The 21,064-nt window shown below is 45.9% G+C and overlaps 1 protein-coding gene across 3 annotated transcripts; it reads left to right on the top strand.

Moving 5' to 3' along the window:
- Positions 1-9: 9 nt before the first annotated feature.
- Positions 10-21,008, top strand: MFAP5 (microfibril associated protein 5). Of its 3 annotated transcripts, none has more exons than XM_021533986.4 (10): positions 10-330; positions 8,422-8,563; positions 8,955-9,017; positions 11,714-11,761; positions 12,917-12,943; positions 15,178-15,213; positions 15,986-16,021; positions 16,731-16,818; positions 17,671-17,744; positions 18,332-21,008. In XM_021533986.4, exons 3-10 carry the CDS (start codon positions 8,957-8,959, stop codon positions 18,448-18,450), a joined length of 489 nt encoding a protein of 162 aa, XP_021389661.1. In that variant the 5' UTR covers positions 10-330; positions 8,422-8,563; positions 8,955-8,956; the 3' UTR covers positions 18,451-21,008. The 3 variants fall into 3 exon arrangements, with proteins under 3 accessions (XP_021389661.1, XP_085429966.1, XP_085429961.1); XM_085573835.1 differs by lacking the exon at positions 10-330 and adding an exon at positions 6,808-6,984; XM_085573840.1 differs by lacking the exons at positions 10-330; positions 12,917-12,943 and adding an exon at positions 6,794-6,984.
- The last annotated feature ends 56 nt before the right edge of the window (positions 21,009-21,064 follow it).

The following is a 21,064-nucleotide window of genomic DNA, read 5'->3' as shown; positions in this document are numbered from 1 at the left end:
GGACAAAACAACAGTGGCATGTTCATATGGTGGAATAGAAGGAATGGGAACCCCCTTCTTCTCAGCATTCGAGACGAGTCTCAGGCTCAGGGTACAATCCTGACAGAAGAAAAGGGCTTGCAGGGGCATTGAGAGACCTTTCCTGACAGACAGCAACCGTTTGGGGACATAAGGGAGGAGTGCATGCATCTCATTGAATAGGTAACTTTGGAGAAGGTCAAAGGCTTCTGTTATCCTTATTCTGGGCACAGTTTGAGGACTGAGAGACACAAAGAAGCCCAGGCGGGCAGAGTTGCAGACAGAAACAAAGGGATGGATGAATAGCAGCTGGTAAGTTTCAAAGACTGGTATATAACCTGCAGCTCCCAGTTCCACAAGACAGGAGTGCATTTCTGCCAACGTGGTTGCAGTTCTGCTGCAGGGAAACAGAGAACAGTACTGAGGAGCTGGACAGGATGAATGCGCTTTCGATGGGAACACTCATTTGAAAGGAAAACACTCTCTGTATCTCTCTTCTCCAGCTGTTTTTCTCAGTCTGCATTTTTCCTTTACCATCTTGAGAAAGTTCCTGCCCGCCTGTCTGCCTTTGTTTCCTGCTCCTTTACCTCTTTTTGACTCCTGTTTTGCCCTTTTCTGTCTCCTTCACCATTGTCTTTTGATGAATGCTGTTGCAGCGATGACTTTGGATTTCAGTGCCTGTTGGGAAGGATCTGATGCAACCACAGGATGGCTATATCTCGCAGGCACTTTGCTGCATTAAGTCTGATAAACATCTGCCCTCCGAGCTAAAGAGCTTCAGGCAGCAGGTTAAATGTCCTCGAGTTTATCCCAGTCGTGTTAGTGTTTTCTTCTTGTGTCCGGCAGTTCTGTCGCCCGAGCTGGTGAGAGCTGGCAATCTGGGTTTTTTTCTCTCATTCGTGGGGAGCGGTTTCTTCATTTTTCTTCATCTAACTGATGCCCCCTCTCGCAGCTAGCAAGGGTGCTTACACACCCCGCTCCGCTTGCCTGCCATGAGCCGATGGAGCTGATTAGGGGGCGGGCGCCTGCATCTCCAATTCTGGTCTCCCCTCGCAGGGTCCGGCGCCATGATGGGAGCAGTGCTCAGGAGGCTCCCTGCGGTGCCAGGGGACCCTTCCCTTTCCCTTCTCCTGCGCCAGGTGCTAAGGGAGGAGGGGGACAGAGGTGCCTCGCAGGGAGGCCAAAACTAGGTCAGTGTAGCTGGAAACCGCAGCTGGTGCACTGCGATGGGGGCGGAGAGCCAGCTGTAGCCAGAGGGGGATGAGTGGATGGCGAGAGGAGGATGAGTGGATGGCGGGAGGGGGAAGGGTCTCTCCGCGAAGTTGTAGGGCGGGACAGCGTTCTCCGGGCTGCTCGCATGGCTGCCAGCACCCCCACCCCGCCCCCATCCTCCCCAGCCCCGCGGCCGCGGTTCCCGCCGCCCGCCGAGCCCCTTCCCAGCGCTGCGCCTGCGAGTGGGCAGGCGAGAGGGAGAGGAAGGGAGGGAAGAAGGTAATGCTGGAAACGGAGAGATGGAGGAAAAATCTGGGCAATGAATGAGGAACAGATGGAGAAATGTGTATTTAAAAAAAAAAAAAAAAAAGAGAGAGAGAGAAGAGAAGCGTGAAAGGCAACAAACAATGACAACTCATGTTTCAGCAGCACTTGCAATTGGTTCAGTGGGGAGAAGGTCATCTGCATTCCTCACAGTGCCCAGGCAAAAGGGCGCGTCCCCCTTGCCAAAATCCACAGGGCAATGAAGCTGCTGCAGCCAGACGCTGCAAGCTCCATCACCAGTAGCTTCGGCCGCACAGATGTACCTCGCTACCGCCCAGAGGTCATCCCGTTACCACCCTTCGGAGTGCAATGAAAGCCCAGTTCAGAACAGTTTGCAGCATGCTTTGTTTGACCTTTCGAGTGTTTCTACATCTACACTGCCTCCTCTGTTACAGCTCCAAAGAAATCCAGATTGCCAGAGTTGTGTCCTTTAGTCCTTGCTGTACAACCAAAGCCTTATTTTCTCTAGCTCCGACTTTCTCTCCTCCTCCCTTTCCCTATGTCGTTTCCATTTTCCCCGCCCGTCTCCCCTGCTGCCCAGTGCCAGCCTTGCCCCACTGCCTGGTGCCTCCATCATTCCTGGGCTCACCAATCTGATCGGAGCCGTGCTGCCTGCAGAAAAACACGCTCTCCCAGCCATGCCCTCCCCATCCTCGTTTTCCAATCCCCCCTTCCTCTCTCCTCATCAGCCCCCTTACATCCTTCCTAGCCTGACGCTGGCAGGGTGTCTCCTCCCTCCTTCCCTCCCTCTCTCCTTCCCTTCCTTCCTCATCCCTCCCCCTCCTGTCCCTGCAGCGCTTCCCAGCCCTCGCTGCAGTGCAATCCATCACTCCCAGCAAGGTTCTCACACCAGGGGAGGGGGAAGCCTGGCTCCCTGTGAGGCTAGGGGTGGGTGGGCAGAGAGTGCAACTACCTCCTCCTTTGCTAGGAAGTGAGAAAAGCTCGCAGAATACAGACTCTTCTGGAATTGAGACCTCCCATCTGCTTCCAGCTACTTTATTTATTCATTTACTTATTTAGTCTCTTTGTTTTCAAAGAAAAATATGTTTCTGCCAACATTCCAGTAAGGGCGACTGAAAGGAAACCAAGGAGACAGAGAGAACGCCAGAGTCAGAAAAGCTTGTTCAGATAGAAGAACCAGGAGACAGCATTGAGGGGGAAGGGAAAAAGAAGAAAGAGGAGAGAAAAAGAAGAAAAGAAAGAAAGGAGAGAAAGAAAGGGAAGAAAGAAAGAAAGAAAGAAAGAAAGAAAGAAAGAAAGAAAGAAAGAAAGAAAGAAAGAAAGAAAGAAAGAAAGAAAGAAAGAAAGAAAGAAAGAAAGAAAGAAAGAAATAGGCATATACAGAAACAAACTAATAAATGCAGAAATAGGGGGGGAAATATTAGATGCAGGAAAAAGGGAAAAAGAAAACATAGCAAAAAAAACCCCAAGAAAACCCCATGAATGCAATTGGAGAGAAACTTGAGATGGCAGACATGGCAAGAAAACTCAAGGAGTAAACAATAAATAGCCATAGGAGCCTTGCTAAAAAAGTTAGATTGATATTATTAAATAACATTTATATTTTAACAAACAAACACAGTGGGCTTTTATTTGAATGCAAATGTTCTATACAGCTGCATGCAAATAAAATTAGAGGTTTTTTTTCTATTCTAAGGAAAATAACATAATGGATAAATAGTTGAAGGTTTTTTCATAAGAAGATATGTATCAGGGCAGCAGCATTAATGGACAGAGTCAAGAAATTATTAGAATAGTACCAAAGTAGATTTTTCAGCTACCAGTGTTGCCCTTTTACAGGCATGTTGTGAAGGTGCTGTTGATATTGATACAGAATGATCTACATTTGTTGCTGTTGCCATCTCTTTAAAGCTGAGGTGAGCTAAAGCAGTGTAGACCTTTTACATGTACACATTTCCATTAGGACAGATTTTCATTAACATTGCTTGCTTTGACTTCAGTCTGCCATTGAACAGAATAGTGGCTACACCTGGGGAAGGTCACAGGAAAATTCAGGTGACCTGGCTGAAGTCAGCAGTACCTACAGGAAACACAGTGATTTATAGAATGTGGTTGCAGTAATGCCCAAAATCTTTGTTCAGATTCCTGTAATGTCAACTGTAGAGTAAAACATAAATGAACATTTAAGTCAGACTTTGCAGTCTCTGTGAACATATAGGAAATGGAGGGATGCAAACCTGCAAGTGGTGCTTCCTAATTTCCCCACAATGTAAACTCTCATCAATCTGTCTGCTAACATATAACATAATTTGCATTTCTTTTACTCAGAACAACTTGTTCTTCTTTCCTAAATCATTTCAGAAGCAGGGTGAGTGCTGTCAATGCTGACACAGAGAAGGACTTCAACAGTTTGAATATTTTGGATGTGGCCAGTTTAAAAAAAGGCTTTGACAACCGATCTTTCATTAATGTTGCAGAATTTAAAGTAAATGGCTTTTAAAGTTTTGCCCCCCCATCAACGATGTTTACAGGGTATCCTATTTTTAAATAGAATTAATATAGTTTTGCTGGCTTTGGACTGTTAGGGTAGACAAAACCACTAAAATCTGTTCCTCCATGCAGGACTACTAAAGGACAATAAAATGGTATAAGAGGCTGGATTTTAAGTAAGACAGATACTGTATTGTTTGGAAGGCTCAGCTGTGACTTGATCTGTGCCAGAGCAGCTCTGTGAACCTGTCTGTGTCGGTGTAAGACACAGCTCTACTTCCCAGCAGTGACTTCTTCAGCCAGCTCTGGTTACTGCTCCAGGGCACGATTGCTGTGCTGCAACAGGAGGATTAATCCTGCTGGCTTTGCTCCAGGGTTTGTGATGTCCAGAAGAGATGGGAGAAGGGGAGGGGGAATCCATCATGTCCTTGCTGTTGTTTTACTTGTGTCTGCAGCCTCATCTGTATATAAAATTGCAACAGTTTAATTAAATATGGTGTTTCTATGTACTCCACAGTCTGTATGGACACACATAACTGAGCCTGAAGGAGGTATTTATATGTTTGTTAAGCTTAAAGTGTTATGCATCCCCTGAGAGAACAGTTTTAGGAAAAGTTGTCTAAGAAAAGCCATATTTGAGCTCAGCTCCTTGGAGAAAGGAGAGGGTGGAGGAAAGGTGAAACAGTCAGGAAGAATAGACCCTGAGACAGTACAAAAGATCAGAAAGGAAGGATCTTTGTGATAGTAAGAACTACAGAAAGAGCAGAGAAGGAAACCCCAAAGCAAAACCAGTGAAGAAGGAAGGACTTGACAGCTCACCATAACCACCTTGGCCATGAGAAGCCTGAAGCACAGGGCCAAATCAACCCACCAAAGAGCAAAGAGCTCACTGATTTCCTCTACTTGTGCTCAGTTCTTCACAATGCTGAATGGATTTGAAGGAGCTGAGCCGGTATTAGACTTTCATGAACTACCTTAGTGTATTTTGTGACTGCAAGACTGCCTGCCCTCTAAGCACTGCCTTGTTTATTCAGAAATAAAAGAGGGAAGAATTCCTTATTTTTGTAGATGAGACAACAGAAAACATGACTATGAGTAAAATAGAGACAAATTATTTGTCTAGGCTCCTGTACTTGGCAGTGTTCACTCTTCTACAATGTGATGAAGATGTGAAGCTCCCAAAATTTGAGATAGATGGATCTGGCCTTTAACTCATGTCTCTTCCCACTGGTGACCTCAGCAACACCAGTGGAGCAACTGCAGGATGGTGTCAGACCTCAGGGATTAAAGGAGCCCATCAGCAGTGGGGTCCCAAGAAAACTCCTTTCAGCTCTAATTCACATGGCCACTAGAGCTGCATTATTGACACATGCATTCACAGATCTCACAGCAGTTCATTAATTTATTATCATTCGGATGTAACTTAATGCCCTGTTACCATGAGGATATGTGAAGGCCAGGGAAACAAAGAGGAGAAGTGTAAGTCTCCAAGACCTTTGCAAATAGCATGCCCCAGGATCACTTATCTGTCTGTTCAAATGCAGTAGTCTACAGGGTGAAATGCACCAGAAGACTTTAATTTCCAGGAAGGCTGATTTTGTATCTCATCCAAAATATGCTACCATCACTGCAGCATCCCAGATAAGCATAATGGGATCAGTACCAACTGGAAAGGAAGGTAAGTTTTTGCTGAATCACTGTCTCTGCATCTGATTTTAGGTAAACACCTGCAGGCCCTTGGGTCAGCACTTGAGGGAATATATGTATGGAAGTGTTTTCTCTATGAGTCACCCACGCCATTTACTGTGGCAAACAGTTCTTTGAACAGTTCTTCCCACCATACTGTGGCACTTATACCTTTTAAACTTTTAGAAAACAGAGTGCTTTATTTGAGTCATCAGCTGTAGATGTCCCCCAAGATACCCTGTGATGGAGAACAGCAGCATGCAAAGCAGAAAACAGCAACGTGAGCGAGAAGGGAACATGCAGAAGTATGTGAAATATTCACCTCTCCCGGCCAAGAAGGGCATCCAGCAATCTTTGTCAATGTCATGGGTTTGGGGGGCAGGGAAGGTGGAGGAGGAAATCAAGATTATATTTCACAAAAAAAACCAGTTGAACAGTTGCTAATCCAGTAGGCAGAAAAACAGGAGAGCTAAGAGGAGAAGCTTCATACCGGATAGGCCTGCAGATGCAGCGCCACATCTCTTGGAGAATGGTCTTGGACTGCAAGAGAAGAGAGGGGCGTTCGCATGCCGGTGTGCTGCGGCTCCCTCCGGTGTCCGCCGCGAGCAAGAGCAGCAGGACACCTCCAGCTCTTTCTCTGCGGCTTTTCTGCTATGTAAAATACTGAACAAGCCTCCCAGCCAGCAGTCCCATCACCAGCAGCATCGCCCCCATCCGCACCAAGCTCTCCAAGTGGAGGGGTTTTGCTAACACAAGGGATCTACCCGCACCAAGCAGCTGAGGGAGAATGTCTTCCTGTTTGAAAGAAAAAGTCAAAGCTCAAAAGCAATCAGCAGAAACCTCACCCAGTGCTGGCTGTGCATCCTGTGCTCTGTGGGAGATGGTGGTACATCAACACATTGGTAGACAAAAACATTTGGCATCAATGAAAATTTCCAAATAAATGTGTTGAAAACTCACAAGGTCTTCAGGATGTTTTAGTTAGCCTGTTAAGCCATAACAGCTCAAATGACAACACAGAGGCACTGAGAAAAACAAAAGCCAAACCAAGGTGTGTGGAAAATTGTCCAAACTACTGCTATTTGTACTTCCAGAAAAAGCCAAGGATATGAGATGATTCCTCAAACTGATGTGTGGTTATAACTTCCATCATACCCTTCTGTTTGTTTAATGATGTCTCGAGCATTTCCAAAACTCAGTTTTAGCCAGTCCCTGAAAGTGGGAATGGTGGTGTCTTGCTCCAGTGAAGTACAGGAATGGTGTTTGGGTTCAGAGGGCTGCCCTGGTGAGCAGGTAAATATTTAGCTTTCCTCAGCCCCTCTGCACCTCTTCTGGTATAGTCCACCACTAGTGCATCCTCCAGGAGTCTTGGGAGGACCACATATAAGAAGGAACAGTTGTTTTCCTCTTGAGCACTGCCAAACACAATGTTCAGCCAACTCTCAGGTAAGAAGTGGTGGCTTCACTTATGGTCATGTGTGGGCAACATGGGTCTTGCATGGCAGGGAGGACATAGTGAAGATTTCTTTAGTCAGGCATTATAGGATTTTATTTTCAGTTTGCAATTAGTTGAGAACAAATGAGGGTTACCAAGCTACCAGGATGAGCCTTAGGGGACACAGCTTTCCCTTACAAGGTTTCTGTTTTTCATTGCTGTATGAGGTAGGGAGCTGGGGTTGTTTCTTAGCTTTCTCCTTGGCTCCAGGACTGAGATTATGTCTTGCAGCTCATCCAGTGCCTCCTCAAACCCACCAGAGTTGTTACAGAAGCAGTAAAGGGAAAAGAAGGTAGTGACAACAACAGGAGGAGGTTGGATCTAGGAGCTGTTGGAGGAAGAGTTAGGGTAGACTGGCTATTTCAGTGGAACTTGTGGGGCTTGCAGCTCTGTCAATCATAAAATGCACCGTGCTTGGATGCACAGGGGTGTCAGGAGGATGGCAGTGAAGGTCAGGTCAGGTCTCATTCGTTATCTTCCTTCTCAGTTTGTGTCTCTCTCATTTTCCCATTTTCCTACCTTTTTTCCTTTTTTTAATTTTTTTTTTTTTTTTTTAATTGCCTGCCTTTCTCAGGCCAGAACGGCAGCGGCGCTGCAGGACGGGCCCCGTGGCCAGGACCTGTTCCCGTTCCTGCTGCTCCCTGGCCGCCACGAGCCTGGTCCAGTGCGGAGCCCAGTCCCTCCATCCCGCCGGGAAGCGCCGGCGCGGCAGCGGGCCGATGTCCCCGCTGTCGCTGCCCGCCGATGTCCCCCTGCCAGCTGATGTCCCCGCAGCCGTCTGCCCGCCGGCCCCGCCACCGGCCCCGCTCGATGCCGCAGGGCGGAGAGCCGCGGGCAGCATCCGAGCCCGTCCTGCGGGAGAACGGGATGCGGGCTCCGCAGCGTCCCTGTGCCACAGGCAGCCAGGGCAACGGGGAAGAGGAGCGCTGGGTGGGGACTGGCGGCTGAGTCGGGAAACGTGGCTAGAGGTAGCGGCCTGAGGAGAAGCCAGGCTGCATAGAAGGGCAGGAAGAAACGGGACGCCCGTGTGTAATGCAGACTCAAGAATCCATCCCTGGTGATGGGCCATCCTGGGGGAATGGGAGGAGCCCCTTCGGAGGACAATAAACTCTGGAATGAGGGTGTGGGCTGCTGCTCCCCGCTCCCCCCCCTCATTCCACATGCATGATGATACCATATCCCTCCATCTCGCTGGCTTCTTGGGCTTTTTCTTTTTTTTTTTCCTCTTTTCCCAGAAATTGTATTTTGAAGACAACCAAAAGGAGAACGTGTTCTGGGTGTGGCTGCATGTGATTTACCCAATAGCCAAAGTGGGGGGGCTCCGAAGGGGAAAAACAGAGCGTCTGCTGCTGAAGGGAGTGGAAGCTGAGGGCTGCAGTAAGTGATGGGGACCCTGTCTTTTCTTTCAGTGCTCCTCGAAATGATTGAAAAGTAGAAGAGAATGGAGTGAGAGAATGTGGGGGAAACTTTTCATTGCATGCTGAGGGTGTGTGTGGAGCAGGGCTTAGCCATCTAAATGGGAAAAGAGATGGGAACTGGAGAAAGGAGATGAAAAATAGGAACAAAGCAGGTGGTGTTATAGTTCAGTCCAGAATGTTTCAGAAATACTTGGAAAACTGACCACATGAGGAGAGAGACAGGAGGGAGGCTGGGAACACCAAACAGTCTTGAGAGGAAAATGGGTAAAACAAGCACAGTTTCTGAGGTGTAGGGGAGGGTATACCAGTTCCTGCCTTAGCTTTCCTCTGTTCTCTCCTCCACTCCATAGGGATGAAGACCTCTGGAACCTGTATACTGTTTTGTGTCTTAACACTCTTCTTGTCCCCAGCTGGTGAGTCCTTATGCCCAGGGGAATGATTTCTTCCCCATCTGGGCCCCGCGGAGTTTCCTACACAGAATAATGTGCAATGATCTAAGGACAAAGATATGTAGAGGGGTAGTGAAGGGGCAAGGACTGAAGAGGAAAGGCAAAGTGGATATAGGATTGTGAAGAGAAAATTAGGAACTGGAAACAGTTTCCCATCCGGGACACTCTCCAGTACGTACTGGGAGTCACAAGAGACAGAGGTCCACAGTTTCTGCTGCAGGTATGTTTTAGTAAGCAAAACATCCAGATCAAGCTGAGAAGGAGGGTTAGGTGTGCTTTGTGCTTACTGCTGTACACCTGTGTATGCATGATCTGCAGGGCATTTCCCAGTGCTCTGCAAAATTTGTTCTGTCACAGTTGTGACACATTTGCTGTCACTAGCAGTTCCTGCTGGAATGACCTCATTCCAAGCCATTCAACTGCTGGGAGGTTTTGTAGTATTTATACAGCTGTTTTGAGAAACCTCTCCTCTGTTGTTCAGACCATTTTCTGGTTTTGGTGGTGGTTGTTGGTTATTCTGTGTCTCCATTACTTTGTTTACTTGGAGATGCTTTGGCAAAAGTTCATATCAAATTTGTTTTGTTTTTTTTTTTAAAGGCACAACAACAACAAAAAAGAATAAAACAAGAGGGCAAGACCAGACATTATAGTCAGAAGACTCAGGACAGATAGTGAAAGATTAATTTCAGTGAATGGACAAAGCTTTGTCCAGGAAAGACTGTATGTAGGAAGGAGATGACTACCTATCATTTTCAAACTAGGTTATTCTAATACCCTCCTTGATCCTCCCCCATGCCGAAACCTGATTCTGTTCCAAATAACACTTTTGCCTTTAAAGGTGCACAATAAACAATGTCATGTTATGACTGTGAAGTGGGGAGGTGAGGCATCCAAGGGATGAGCTTATAGGTGGACTACAATTTGAAAGAGGGGAAAAAAAAAAAAGTTGTGTTTTTTATTGTACATGAAGGAAGCCTGAAAGGAATATTTCTTACTTTTGAGTATTTTGTTTTAGCACTTCTCTTTGGATTTGTTTGTTTTAACTTGGAAGATAACAGGAATCACCTGCTGGTCTCTCATTGTGTCCTTTGATTTTTGGTAAGGTACAGATTTGGTGAGTTAAGGTTGCAGTTCTAGATCTCAAGGATGAATTTACTGCAGCTTGGATAAGAAAGTCTAGTTGTTTCTAAGGCTTATTTTTGGGTACCATGGTAATTATAAATTGAAGGGATTTAAGGTGGGATAAGAAATTCACCCTCTTTGTGTCCTTGCCTCATATGCAGAGATTTCACTTCACTTATGTCCTTTTGTTTTAGAATTGGACTGGTTTTCTATTCAACCCCTAGGGGAAAACAAGAGTTGTAATAGCTTTCCAAAGTTAGAAAAGGGGGAGGAGCCACCCTGTCTTTTCTATGCGTCTCTTCAAATCCATCAGTGCTGGCTTCTGCAATAGTTTCAGGATTTTCATCCTTCCTTTTGCATCAGTAACAAATGAGAAAGTGCTCAGCACCATTTTCTTCCCTACTTCTTACAATTAAGAGATTAGCCAGAACAGGGGAAGTTTTGGGCTGTATTCCATTGTGTACTTAAGTTATTATGCATGGCTGGCCCTCCCTGGGTTAATCACCAGGCAACTGGGGTGGGGAACAGAATATCAGGGTCCAGCAACTCCTGTAAATGCTATAGAGCAGGATTGTGGTGAGGTCCCAAGAGACCCTCTGTGGCCTGCAAGTAACTGCCCTTGGAATGTGGAAGAACTATGACATAAACTCCAGACCTGATAGTTTTTTACCCGTGCAGTGCTCCCATTAAGAGCAGAAAGCTGCAGGCTCAGGCCACAGGTCGTAGCGGGATGTACTGACTTTTGGGCTGGTCATGCACACATCCCTGCAGTGCCCCAGATCACTGGCTTTTTCCTGCCAACTCTTTCCTTCATCCCACCCCAGTTATGCAGACATTTCCCTCGTCTGTGGCTAGCAGGAAATATTTTCCTATTCCTGGCTGCTGTAAGGAAGCTGCTCTGTCACCCTTTATATTTAAACAAACAAACAATCTAGCCTAGCTTCAATTTCTTCCATGTGGCATACACAGTCAAGTTTTCATCATTCCCCTTCTCCAGTTTACCCAGAGGCTGAGAGGAGAAAGATTATCTGCTCTGTGCTCCATACCCAGGCTGGATGATTTGCCTAAGGAGCTATAAAACCTGCAGTCTGCTTTTTACTATACCAATGACTCAATCTGTGCCCCCAAGTGAATAATTTCCATGACTCAGTTTCCTGTTTTATAAAATAGAGATAGGGATTTTGCTCAGCCTCCAGAGCAGGGAGGCCACAAGGATTTTTTATTTTTTAAAAAATGCATCAAAAGAGGTTTCAGAAGTGCAAAATCTGGTAGCTAATCTGGAGGTATTTACTAACTTGTCCCTGTGCCTAGCCATTGCCTCTGGTGGAAGCAACAGGGGTAGGTTCAGGAGCTGCTGTATCCACAAGCCTTTAAACAGCAAATGCAGCCAGCAGTGGAGGCAGAGGCTGAGTAGAGAGCATTTCTCCCTTCAGCAGAGGGCAGTGCTGTCTCCTGGATAGATAAACATTAAAATTTCCCAAAGCCTGCAAACTATAAAAATCTGTCTTTTGTCACGCCCCTCTCTTCTTCTCTTGCAGACTGGTTTCCATGGATGGTCAATGGGCAAGAACTGGAAAGTGCAACTGGTAAGTATTACAGGCATGTAAATGTGCTGAAGATTGCTCATGTGACCCAGTTGTCCTGTGGAGTTACAGCCTGTTTATTAGAAAATACTGTTCTTTGTTTCTTTGCCTCTGAAACGGTGAGCTTACCTTTCAGTGAAGATTAAACAAGCTCTCAAAGACAACCTGCTAAGTGTTACATGCTCTTTACAAATAATTCTCTAGTGCAGGGGTCCTGAACGCTTAGCTGAAGGGTACAAAGTTATGTTCACAGTCAAGAGTTGTAGGAGGTCCACAAAAGCTGGTTTGTCTTCAACCACAAGATGCTTGGGGAATTCTACTGCTGCTCAGAAAAATCCTAAGGAAAATGGTGCACAAATGGCATGGTGCTTTAGTAGTGAGGCCATTGGGAAAGGATATTGGCTGATCTTCTTACTGGCTGTGTTGTTTGGGCTGAATTGATTTATCCCTCTGGACCTTAATCCATTTTTGCCACATGGTAAGTTAAAGTGAATGTACATTTACATCATGTTTCAGCACCCAAAAGGACCACAAGGACTTGCCTTTTCTTCAAACTTGAAGCCCTGGCTAAGCCTGCAGACATCTCCCAGCTATGATCCTATGATATGTAATATCTGCATTTTCCCAGAAAACTATTCAGAAGCTAGCCCAAAACATGCCCTCCAAGGATCCTTTCCTTCATGATTTGCCTCTCTACCACTACCCCAGCTTTGTCATCAATTGCTTTTCAAAGAAGCTCATCCACTGATGAATTTCTGCAGTCAAGGCTAGGTTTTGGAGTTGCCTCCCTCCTTCTCTGCCATGCATGCCCTCAGCTGTCTGTCCCTAGTGCTGCCAGACCCCTCAGCACCTTCATTTCAGAAGTCTCTTTCCCATCAAGATGCTAACAGCAGCCATATCGGAGAAGATATGCCTCCAAAATACACTGAGGGTTATACAACATGTGCACTAAGAAATCCAGTCCCAGGCCAGTCACCAGAAAGGGGAGTGGGTACGGGCAGGTTGGGGGTACTGTGTTTGATTATGTATTTGCTGGGGTAGATCCCACTGTCTCATGAGCCTATGATGGCAGGAGAGGTAATTCAAGCTAGCTCTGGCTGGCTGCGTAAGGGACCATAAAGTAAAGAAAAGATTTTTCAAGGACATTCTCTTTTCCAGATGGAGCTACCCCTGACAGCAGCTCTGGTAAGCTCCAGTCTCTTGGCATCTTCATGCTTCTTTTTCCCTTTTCACCACTACTGCCTACATAGTTGCAGAAATTACCCATTATGCCCAGAAACTCCTCATCCCACTTTTGATGCACAGCAGTGTTCTTCCAGCACTTATGGCTGTCTAGGAGTCCTTTTTGTGCTCCACACAGGGAGATGAATTTAGGGTGACTTAATGGTCTGTTCTCCAAGGAAATGCCAATCTCACTTAATGTACCAGGGCTCCCTGAAGAGGTTTCCACTGCAAGAAGCCATGAAATTTAAAGCTCACACATCCTTGGCTTCCAGAGAAGGTGTCAGGAACAAACAGACTAAATGATGAGGGTGAGAAATTGGACAGGTTCAAACTGGGACACAGGCTGTGTGTCTGTCTGCTGACCAGTAGCAGATGTGCTTCAGTTCTCAGGAGACAGAGGTGCCAAAAATCCCCTGAAAGTAGCAGAGGAAACCCTGAGCATTGTTGGAGTGGGGAAGTGGAAATTCTCTTTTTTCAGTACTGTCTGTCCCACCGTGCCTGCGGCTGTGTCACAGGGGGGCAGCAAAATGTCTGCGAAGGGAAGGGTAGGTGGAGGACTTGGAAGACAAGCACTTAGAGCACACAGTGCTTAGAGAGTGGAGATGGCCTCAGGAGAAGGACACACAGCTGTTGGGAGTGTAGGCAATTCCAATAATGGGCAATGGAGGAAAAGAGAAGCTAAGAAGGAGTGCCTCCACTTTTTACAGCCCCACTCTGAGTTCAAACCTGTCACTACTGGCCTTGGGGATGGATTCTCTCTCTGCTGGAGCAGTCTCTCAAACCTCTCTGAGGTGGTGAAGACCAGGCAGGGCAGGGAGTGGGAAAATACATGTGGTCAATCCTATGGGTCAGAGAGAGGCTTGGCTGTTTCTGGGGAGTATGCTCTGAGTGTATGGGAACTCATCTGAGAGTGGTGGCTTGTTCTCTAGAACATCAGCTCCACAGTTTGTCCTCTGCCCTGACTCTGCTCATCAGCTGGCTGCAGTATTTGTTGTGGGTCAGACTGCCATGAGACTGAGTCAAGAGGCTGGCTGGAAATGTAATTAGGAAAATTGAAAACTGCAGATGAGTTGAGGGGCCAGCTAGGAATATAATTAAGACAGTAAAAGACGGCTTATTTTAGTTAAGATCTTAAATAAGTTCAAGAGTTAAGTCAGAAATGTGGGTAGCAAGAATCATGTGCTCTAATTTAAGTGTGACAAAGGCATCAGGAAGTAAAGCTAGGAGTGACAGGGGATAGAGTATTGTAGAAGGGCAGAAACCATAAAACTAACCAGCCTCTAAGAATAATCGAACAAGAGAGGCTTGAACCATGACCAGCAGGTCAAAAAGTCATGCCAACTGGACATAGGTGAAGAGTTCACTGTGTGGAAGATGGATTTTTTCCTCCCATGTGCCCACTCCCTTATTTCAAAATCCTACCAACCCAATTAAGAGGATACAATTGCCCAGCCATAATGGATATTCAGCTAATTATAATACAAATTATAATACAAAGTGGGCAGGTAATGATTATGTATGAAGCATCCATGGAAACCACATAAATATGTAAAACCTTTCTTAGATAAATAGAGAGCAGGAGTCTGTGACTCCTTGACTTCTCGGACATACCTTTAGAAATTATTCTGCATGTAATAAACACCCTTCTTTTCAACTTTAATTAGTTGAAGAGTCATTTGTCCATGTTTCAAGACAACAATGGAAGAGGAAAGTGGAAGCACAATATTGTATCTACAAGATGTATGATCTTTGTGTTTGGGATGGCAGGTGAAAGCAACTGTGGTCAGCATATGAGACCTGACAGTCTGTAGGAAGGTAGATAGGACTGGGTGTCCAGACCAAACTGGTGGTGACTGACCTACATCTAAAGGTTAAAAGAGTAAAAGTGAAGCCTTTACAGCAAATTTGGGCTTCAAAATGCTTACTGTTGAGGGATCAAGCAAAACTCTTCACAAAGGACCCATCCTTGCTCTGTGGCATGCTATCAGCTCTAGCATACCCAGCATATTTGTAGGAAAAGCCTGCAGGTAGTCTGACAAATCAGATAATAACAACACCAGCACCATTGCCTATGAACTAGATGTGAGATGGCTAGTCAGGACTAGTCAGGACTGGTAATCCATCAGCAGAACACTGGCAGGAGGAAAGGGACTGTAAGCTCAAATTGAGATCTTCCAGTATGTCTCTTTTTCCAGGTACAGCTGCCACACCACCTGTGCTTCTTCCTCCTGGTGAGTTTATTCTCAGTTTGCAGCCACATATTGTGGACTTTCTTCCCTCTCCTCACACAGTCCCTTACACACCTGGAATCCTGCTTTCTCTGACTGCCCCTAAGCCCTAAACCCAAAAGATTCATTCTCTTTAACACACGTTTTGTCTATGCTTCTGGCTAACACTATGGCACCTGAGCAGAAGTCCTCTGTAATTGCTCATAAGAACTTGCACCTGGCAGTCAGTTCTCTGAATTCCTTTCCAGTTTGTTACTAGGTAAATTATAAAATGTACTGGTTTGCTGTGGTACAGATGGGTTACTTTATCAGAGGAAGTAAGAAACCAACCTCTTTTTGACCCCTTGTCATGGACTTTAAAGAACCAGTGGTGTTGGGATGCTGTCTCTTAAAGGTGTGTGTTACTGTTCCTTATGAAGGGCAGTCACAAAGTCCTTCTCCTCTTGACTCAATAAAGGGTAATTACAGCAGCTAAAGAAATTTACCTGACCTTTCAAGCCAGAATGTCCTTACAGGGTAATTTTGAACAGTAGTGGTTAATGCTTTATAGGAAAGCTCAGGCAAATTTTTAGCATTGTTGACTGCACAGCAGGCACTAGATTCACGCTGGATTTGTACCCTGTGGTTTCATGTCAGTAACAATGAAATCTTTTTTCACCTTAGAAGTTACAATAGAAGGCTCTTGAAAGAGTTTTCCAGATACTTGTTTTGATTAAGCTGATTTCTAGGAAGGAATAATGGTAACTAACTAACTTTGCTACCCTCTGTGTTCCAGTTCAGTCTGACAGTGAAACGACAACGGCTTCATCAGGTGTGTGTTAAGTTTGCTGCCTGCACCCTCTCCCAGACCCACTTTGAGCCACCCTGTTAGCTCTCCAGAGAGGTTCTGGCTGGGCACAGAGCTCTGTGTCCTGGAAAATTGCTTTAACTTGTTCTTTGAGTTAGAAGTACCAGAGAATGATGGTAGTGGAAGCTGAAGCCTTCTCCTGGATGGCATGCCTGGGAAGGGAGGAACTGGCAGATCAGCAGACCAGATACAATGGGTCAATATTGTGTCAGTGGCCAAGACCTGGCGTTTCAGAACTAGCTGCAAGAAAATACATTGCAGTTAGTTACAGGGTCGATTGAAAACTAGGAATTAGATTTGTGTCCTGAAATGTGATAATTGCACATCCATTAGAAACCCATGTCTTAAATGTGCAACTAAAATTTACATTTTGTTTATATGTGTCTGTCCCCTTTACAACATGTGCCTTCTGGGTGTCTAGTGGGCTTGGTTTGCATTTCACTCAACTTTCCCTTCCTTCTGTTTTGCAAAGCAAGGGGATCAGAAATGGCTGCACTATTTTCCTCTTCTCTAAACCAGCCCTATCTCTCACACAAGAGTGACAATAGAGACTGGGGTCCTTCCCTAGAAGCCTGGAGGACTGTACCTAATGATAAGGTTATTTCTGTGCCTGAATGAGTGCACCTGGCCATGATGCTGGATTGCACCTCCGTGTTTGTGTGTGTGTTCTCAGACTGCCGTGAGGAAAAGTTCCCTTGCACGCGCCTGTACTCTGTTCACAAGCCAGTAAAGCAATGTATCAGCTACCTCTGTGTTACAAGGTAAGAAACCAACAGACTCTAAGAAAAGCACTAGAAACTGCCCAGAAATGGTATGTCCAGTTCAGAAATTGTTCCCTTTGAAGACTAGAGGTTTTCTCTGGGAACTTCTTGGTGAGATAAATCCTATCCCCAGAGCATCCTCTTAGGGTAATTATTTAAAAGGGCACAATGGCTACAGTCTGTTGTAGCACTAAGGAGCTGTGATATATCCTATATTGTAATCCATATTTAAAGTGTTTGGTCATCTATAGGGCCATGAAAATGATCAGAGGTATGGAGCACCTCTCCTATGGACAGACGGAGAGAACTGGGATTATTCAGCTTGGAGAAGAGAAGGCTCCAGGGAGAACTCACTGCAGCCTGCAGTACCTAAACAGGGCTTATTAAACAGAGGGAGAACAACGTTTGACATGTGCACATAGTGATAAGACAAGGGGGAATGGTTTTAGACTGAAAGAAAAGAGATTTAGATTTGTTGTCAGGAAGAAATTCTTTACTCAGGGACAGTGAGACACTGGCACAGATTTCCCAGGGAAGTTGTCAATGCCCTATCTTTGGGAGTGTTCAAGCCAAGGTCCAATGTGGGGCCTTGAGCATCCTGATCCAGTGCTTGATATTGGAACTAGGTGATCTTCAAGGTCCCTTCCAACCCAAGCCTTTCTATGATTCTAAGATTTCATGATGTCTTTACAAAGATTACTTGGCTATTGAGCAGCCTTATTCATGGCTAAGAAATCATAAAAATTTAGGATTTGCCTGCTCACTAGTGAATATTCATGTTTATTCCCTGTTCCCCTTTTTTGTTTCTTTGTGTCCCTGTGCCTTCCGCTGCCGATCCTGATGATCCCGCAGCGTGCGTCGCATGTACGTAATAAACAAGGAGGTGTGCACTCGTGTTGTCTGCAAGGAGAATGAGGTCATGCAAGGTGAGTGGTATCACAGGCTAGCCTAGAAGGATAGCTGCAGCCATGTGATTGAGTCTCCAAGCTAACTAGTTGGCTTAAACCCTGATCCACATGCAGTAGCTTCCCTGGACTTTGAAAGAGCTCTGATGCAGCGCAGTCTTGGACATAATACATATGCCATGACAAAAAAACTGGCTACTAGATATTGTGCTACTAAAAAATATGATAGCTCTCTATTCCTCGATCTTGATCATGGTCTAGTAGTCCCAGACACATCCTTACTCAAAGTTGTACTCTTTTGAGGTTAAAGAGTAAATCTCAGAATTTCTGTTCATTAATAGAAGCAGGATCCAGTCTAGATTTCTTAATGCAATCTTTGTTGCAGCAAAATACAGGTGGTTTAAATATGTAAAGTACATGCATAAAGACAGAAGGAAATTCATAAAAGCCTAAGGACTTGCTTTGCTTGCCTCATATGTATGAGGATTGAGAAGTTTCAAGAGTTTCCGTAGATGCAGTGAACGATGTACCTCTAACTATTCTGCTGGTGAAGAATTTGAAGGAGGCTTTGATTATCTGTCAAGCTGTGTGTGTCTGCTTGTCTTCAGATGAGATCTGTCGCCAGCTGGCCGGCCTTCCTCCTCGACGTCTCCGCCGATCCGGGCAGCCCCTGCCTCTCCCTTGCAGACAGCCCCTGGAGCAGCAGCGCAGGCCTGGTGCTCTGTGAGCTACTAACATTAGGAGAGGAAAAGGAAAATAGAAGTCATAATCCACTACCTACAGTCCAAGACAAGTGCTTCTTGTTTGTGATTCCCCCATTATTTCCTTGCTTCTATGCCTTCTTCTACATCCTCTTCTTCAGGTGCCACAGGGCACAGCGTACCCTCTCTGCCAATCTGTCATGGTAGCTGTTGTCATCTTTATAATCTATTGCTGAGGATAGAGGACTCTTCCCTCTTTTCTCTCCCACTCTGCCTGGCAGGCTTTAAGCTGCTCATTTCCCAGAGGTCCTTGTAAATGTGCTGCACCTTTTCTTGTGTTGCCCCTGGAGAGAGCCAGAAATGGGGACAGGATGAAGTCCTCCACAATGGTACAGATACATGTCATCTCACCTTCATGCCCTAGGACTTCTGCCCTAGATTTCTTGCCTGGAAGCAGCATGAGTTCGGATGTGGATGGTCAGTCCGAGCCTCTCTGATTCTCCTGAGCCGCTGAGTTTGTAGTGTGATAACACATTCTCCTCCTGTGTCTGCTGGCCTCAGGGAAGTGACAGAACTGGGAGATGAGTTGTCCTGAACCCAAGGCATCCCTCCCTCTGTGGCAACAGATCATTTATAACTACCTCTGGGAAGTTTCTGTCTTAAGCCCATTGCCTCCTTCATACACATCTCCTACCAAAAGGAAAAGTTCTGGATTTAGTATGGCATTATATTTTTCTCAAAAAGATTATGTTGGATCAGAGTGCCTCTCCTCTCCTCTCCTCTCCTCTCCTCTCCTCTCCTCTCCTCTCCTCTCCTCTCCTCTCCTCTCCTCTCCTCTCCTCTCCTCTCCTCTCCTCTCCTCTCCTCTCCTCTCCTCTCCTCTCCTCTCCTCTCCTCTCCTCTCCTCTCCTCTCCTCTCCTCTCCTCTCCTCTCCTCTCCTCTCCTCTCCTCTCCTCTCCTCTCCTCTCCTCTCCTCTCCTCTCCTCTCCTCTCCTCTCCTCTCCTCTCCTCTCCCCTCCCCTCCCCTCCCCTGTTCTTTTCCCTCCCTTCCCACTGAAGACATCTGTTGATGCCCAATCCAGGCAAGTTTCAGGGAGCAGTAATTACATGTGCCTCCACTCCTAAGCCAAAGAAAGCCATGAAGAACCTGTGTGACCTGACATTACTGAGACCTTGCAATGAATTATCTTGTCTTGGTGTCTTGTCTTGGTCTGGCTACCTCCACACTCTCCAGTTGCTGTGCCTGCTTTCAATCTTCAGTTGAGTTCCTACCTCCTGACCTGGAAGCTCCTGCAAAAGCAGAAAGGAGTCGCAGATTTGAATTGGATGTGGGAGCAGAATCATTATCTGGGATTGCTGTTTACCTGGGACCTGGAATTTTCCTGCAGAATCTCTGTGCTGACCTGCACAGAGCCAGGTGCTGATGGGGAAGGTAAACATATCTGCAGGTATAAGTGCTTATACAGGCCAGCCTGGGCAGAAGAATTCACTGTGGCAGCACTGGATGTCTGCTCTGCTCAAGGACTTCTAGATATATGGAGAACATTTACACGTATATGAGCAGTTTACATTGTGAGACAGGGTAGGGTAACTGGGGAACAGCAGTCTGAATTATATTAATCACTCCATGTGACTCTTAGTGGCATGATTCTGTGGGGCACCAGAGGATCAGCAAGACTTTGTTTCTAGGATCTCTGTGCTGTTCCTGAGTATCTGAAAGTCAGTTTGCTAGGTTTGGCATTCACTCCCTTCACATCATCTGCTGAACCATTCAGTCTTGCAGAAGCACTGCCCTGTTGCACAGAGCCAGGGTCACAGTGTTGGGGACAGTTTGCTGCACAGAGGCAGATGTCTCAGAAGAAGAACAAAGCAATTAGTGTAGGACCATCTTGCCAGGACCAGCATTTCTGCTGTATGCAGCAAGAAGCTGGTTACATTCTCTGAGTAGGGGAAGACACCCTGTGCAGACAGATTCCCTATGGGGTCTAAATTAGCCCTAGATGGGCTAAATCTCTCTATATTTATCCACTATATAGGAGAAATAATTCCAAATGACACAGTGACTAGAATTTTGTCCTACATATAGAAGCACTGCACTGCTACTCAGAGGATGATGCTCCTCTCAAGTACTCCAGGCTCATGAGACTAGGAATGAAGGAGGGATTGCTTTGTACTGAGAGGGTGCACATTTCTGTAGAGAGGAGGGTACTGAGAGCCTGATCTCAAAGACATTCAAGCCACTGGCAGCCACTGGCTTCCATGCCACAGGGACACCTGTGAAAATTGCCTGTGTGGAGGAAGGTAGGATGGAGATGGATCTTAGAAACTGGACTAGGTCAAGTCTGTTCTCTGTATTTAGAGGTGAATATTCATCACTATAGATACATAACTGGGTAACATAGCTACTGTACAGCATATAGAAATTTAACTTTCATACAGGCTGGGAAGTGGTTAGAAGCCTTTCTGTTGCTTGCTTTCAGCAGGGACAGGAAGAGGTGCTCCTGTCCAGGAGAACACTGTTTTAATGCTAGAGTCTGTATAATCCATATTAAAAGAAAATTTATTTCCTGTTATTCTTGGCAACTCTCATGTGTTTGGGTTTATTTGTCTCTTGCTGTATTTCCTTCAGATTTGTGGGG

Source organism: Lonchura striata, chromosome 1, assembly GCF_050655825.1.
Source record: "Lonchura striata isolate lonStrDom1 chromosome 1, ASM5065582v1, whole genome shotgun sequence".
Lineage (NCBI taxonomy): Eukaryota > Metazoa > Chordata > Aves > Passeriformes > Estrildidae > Lonchura > Lonchura striata.
This window is presented reverse-complemented; position numbering and strand designations above follow the sequence as displayed.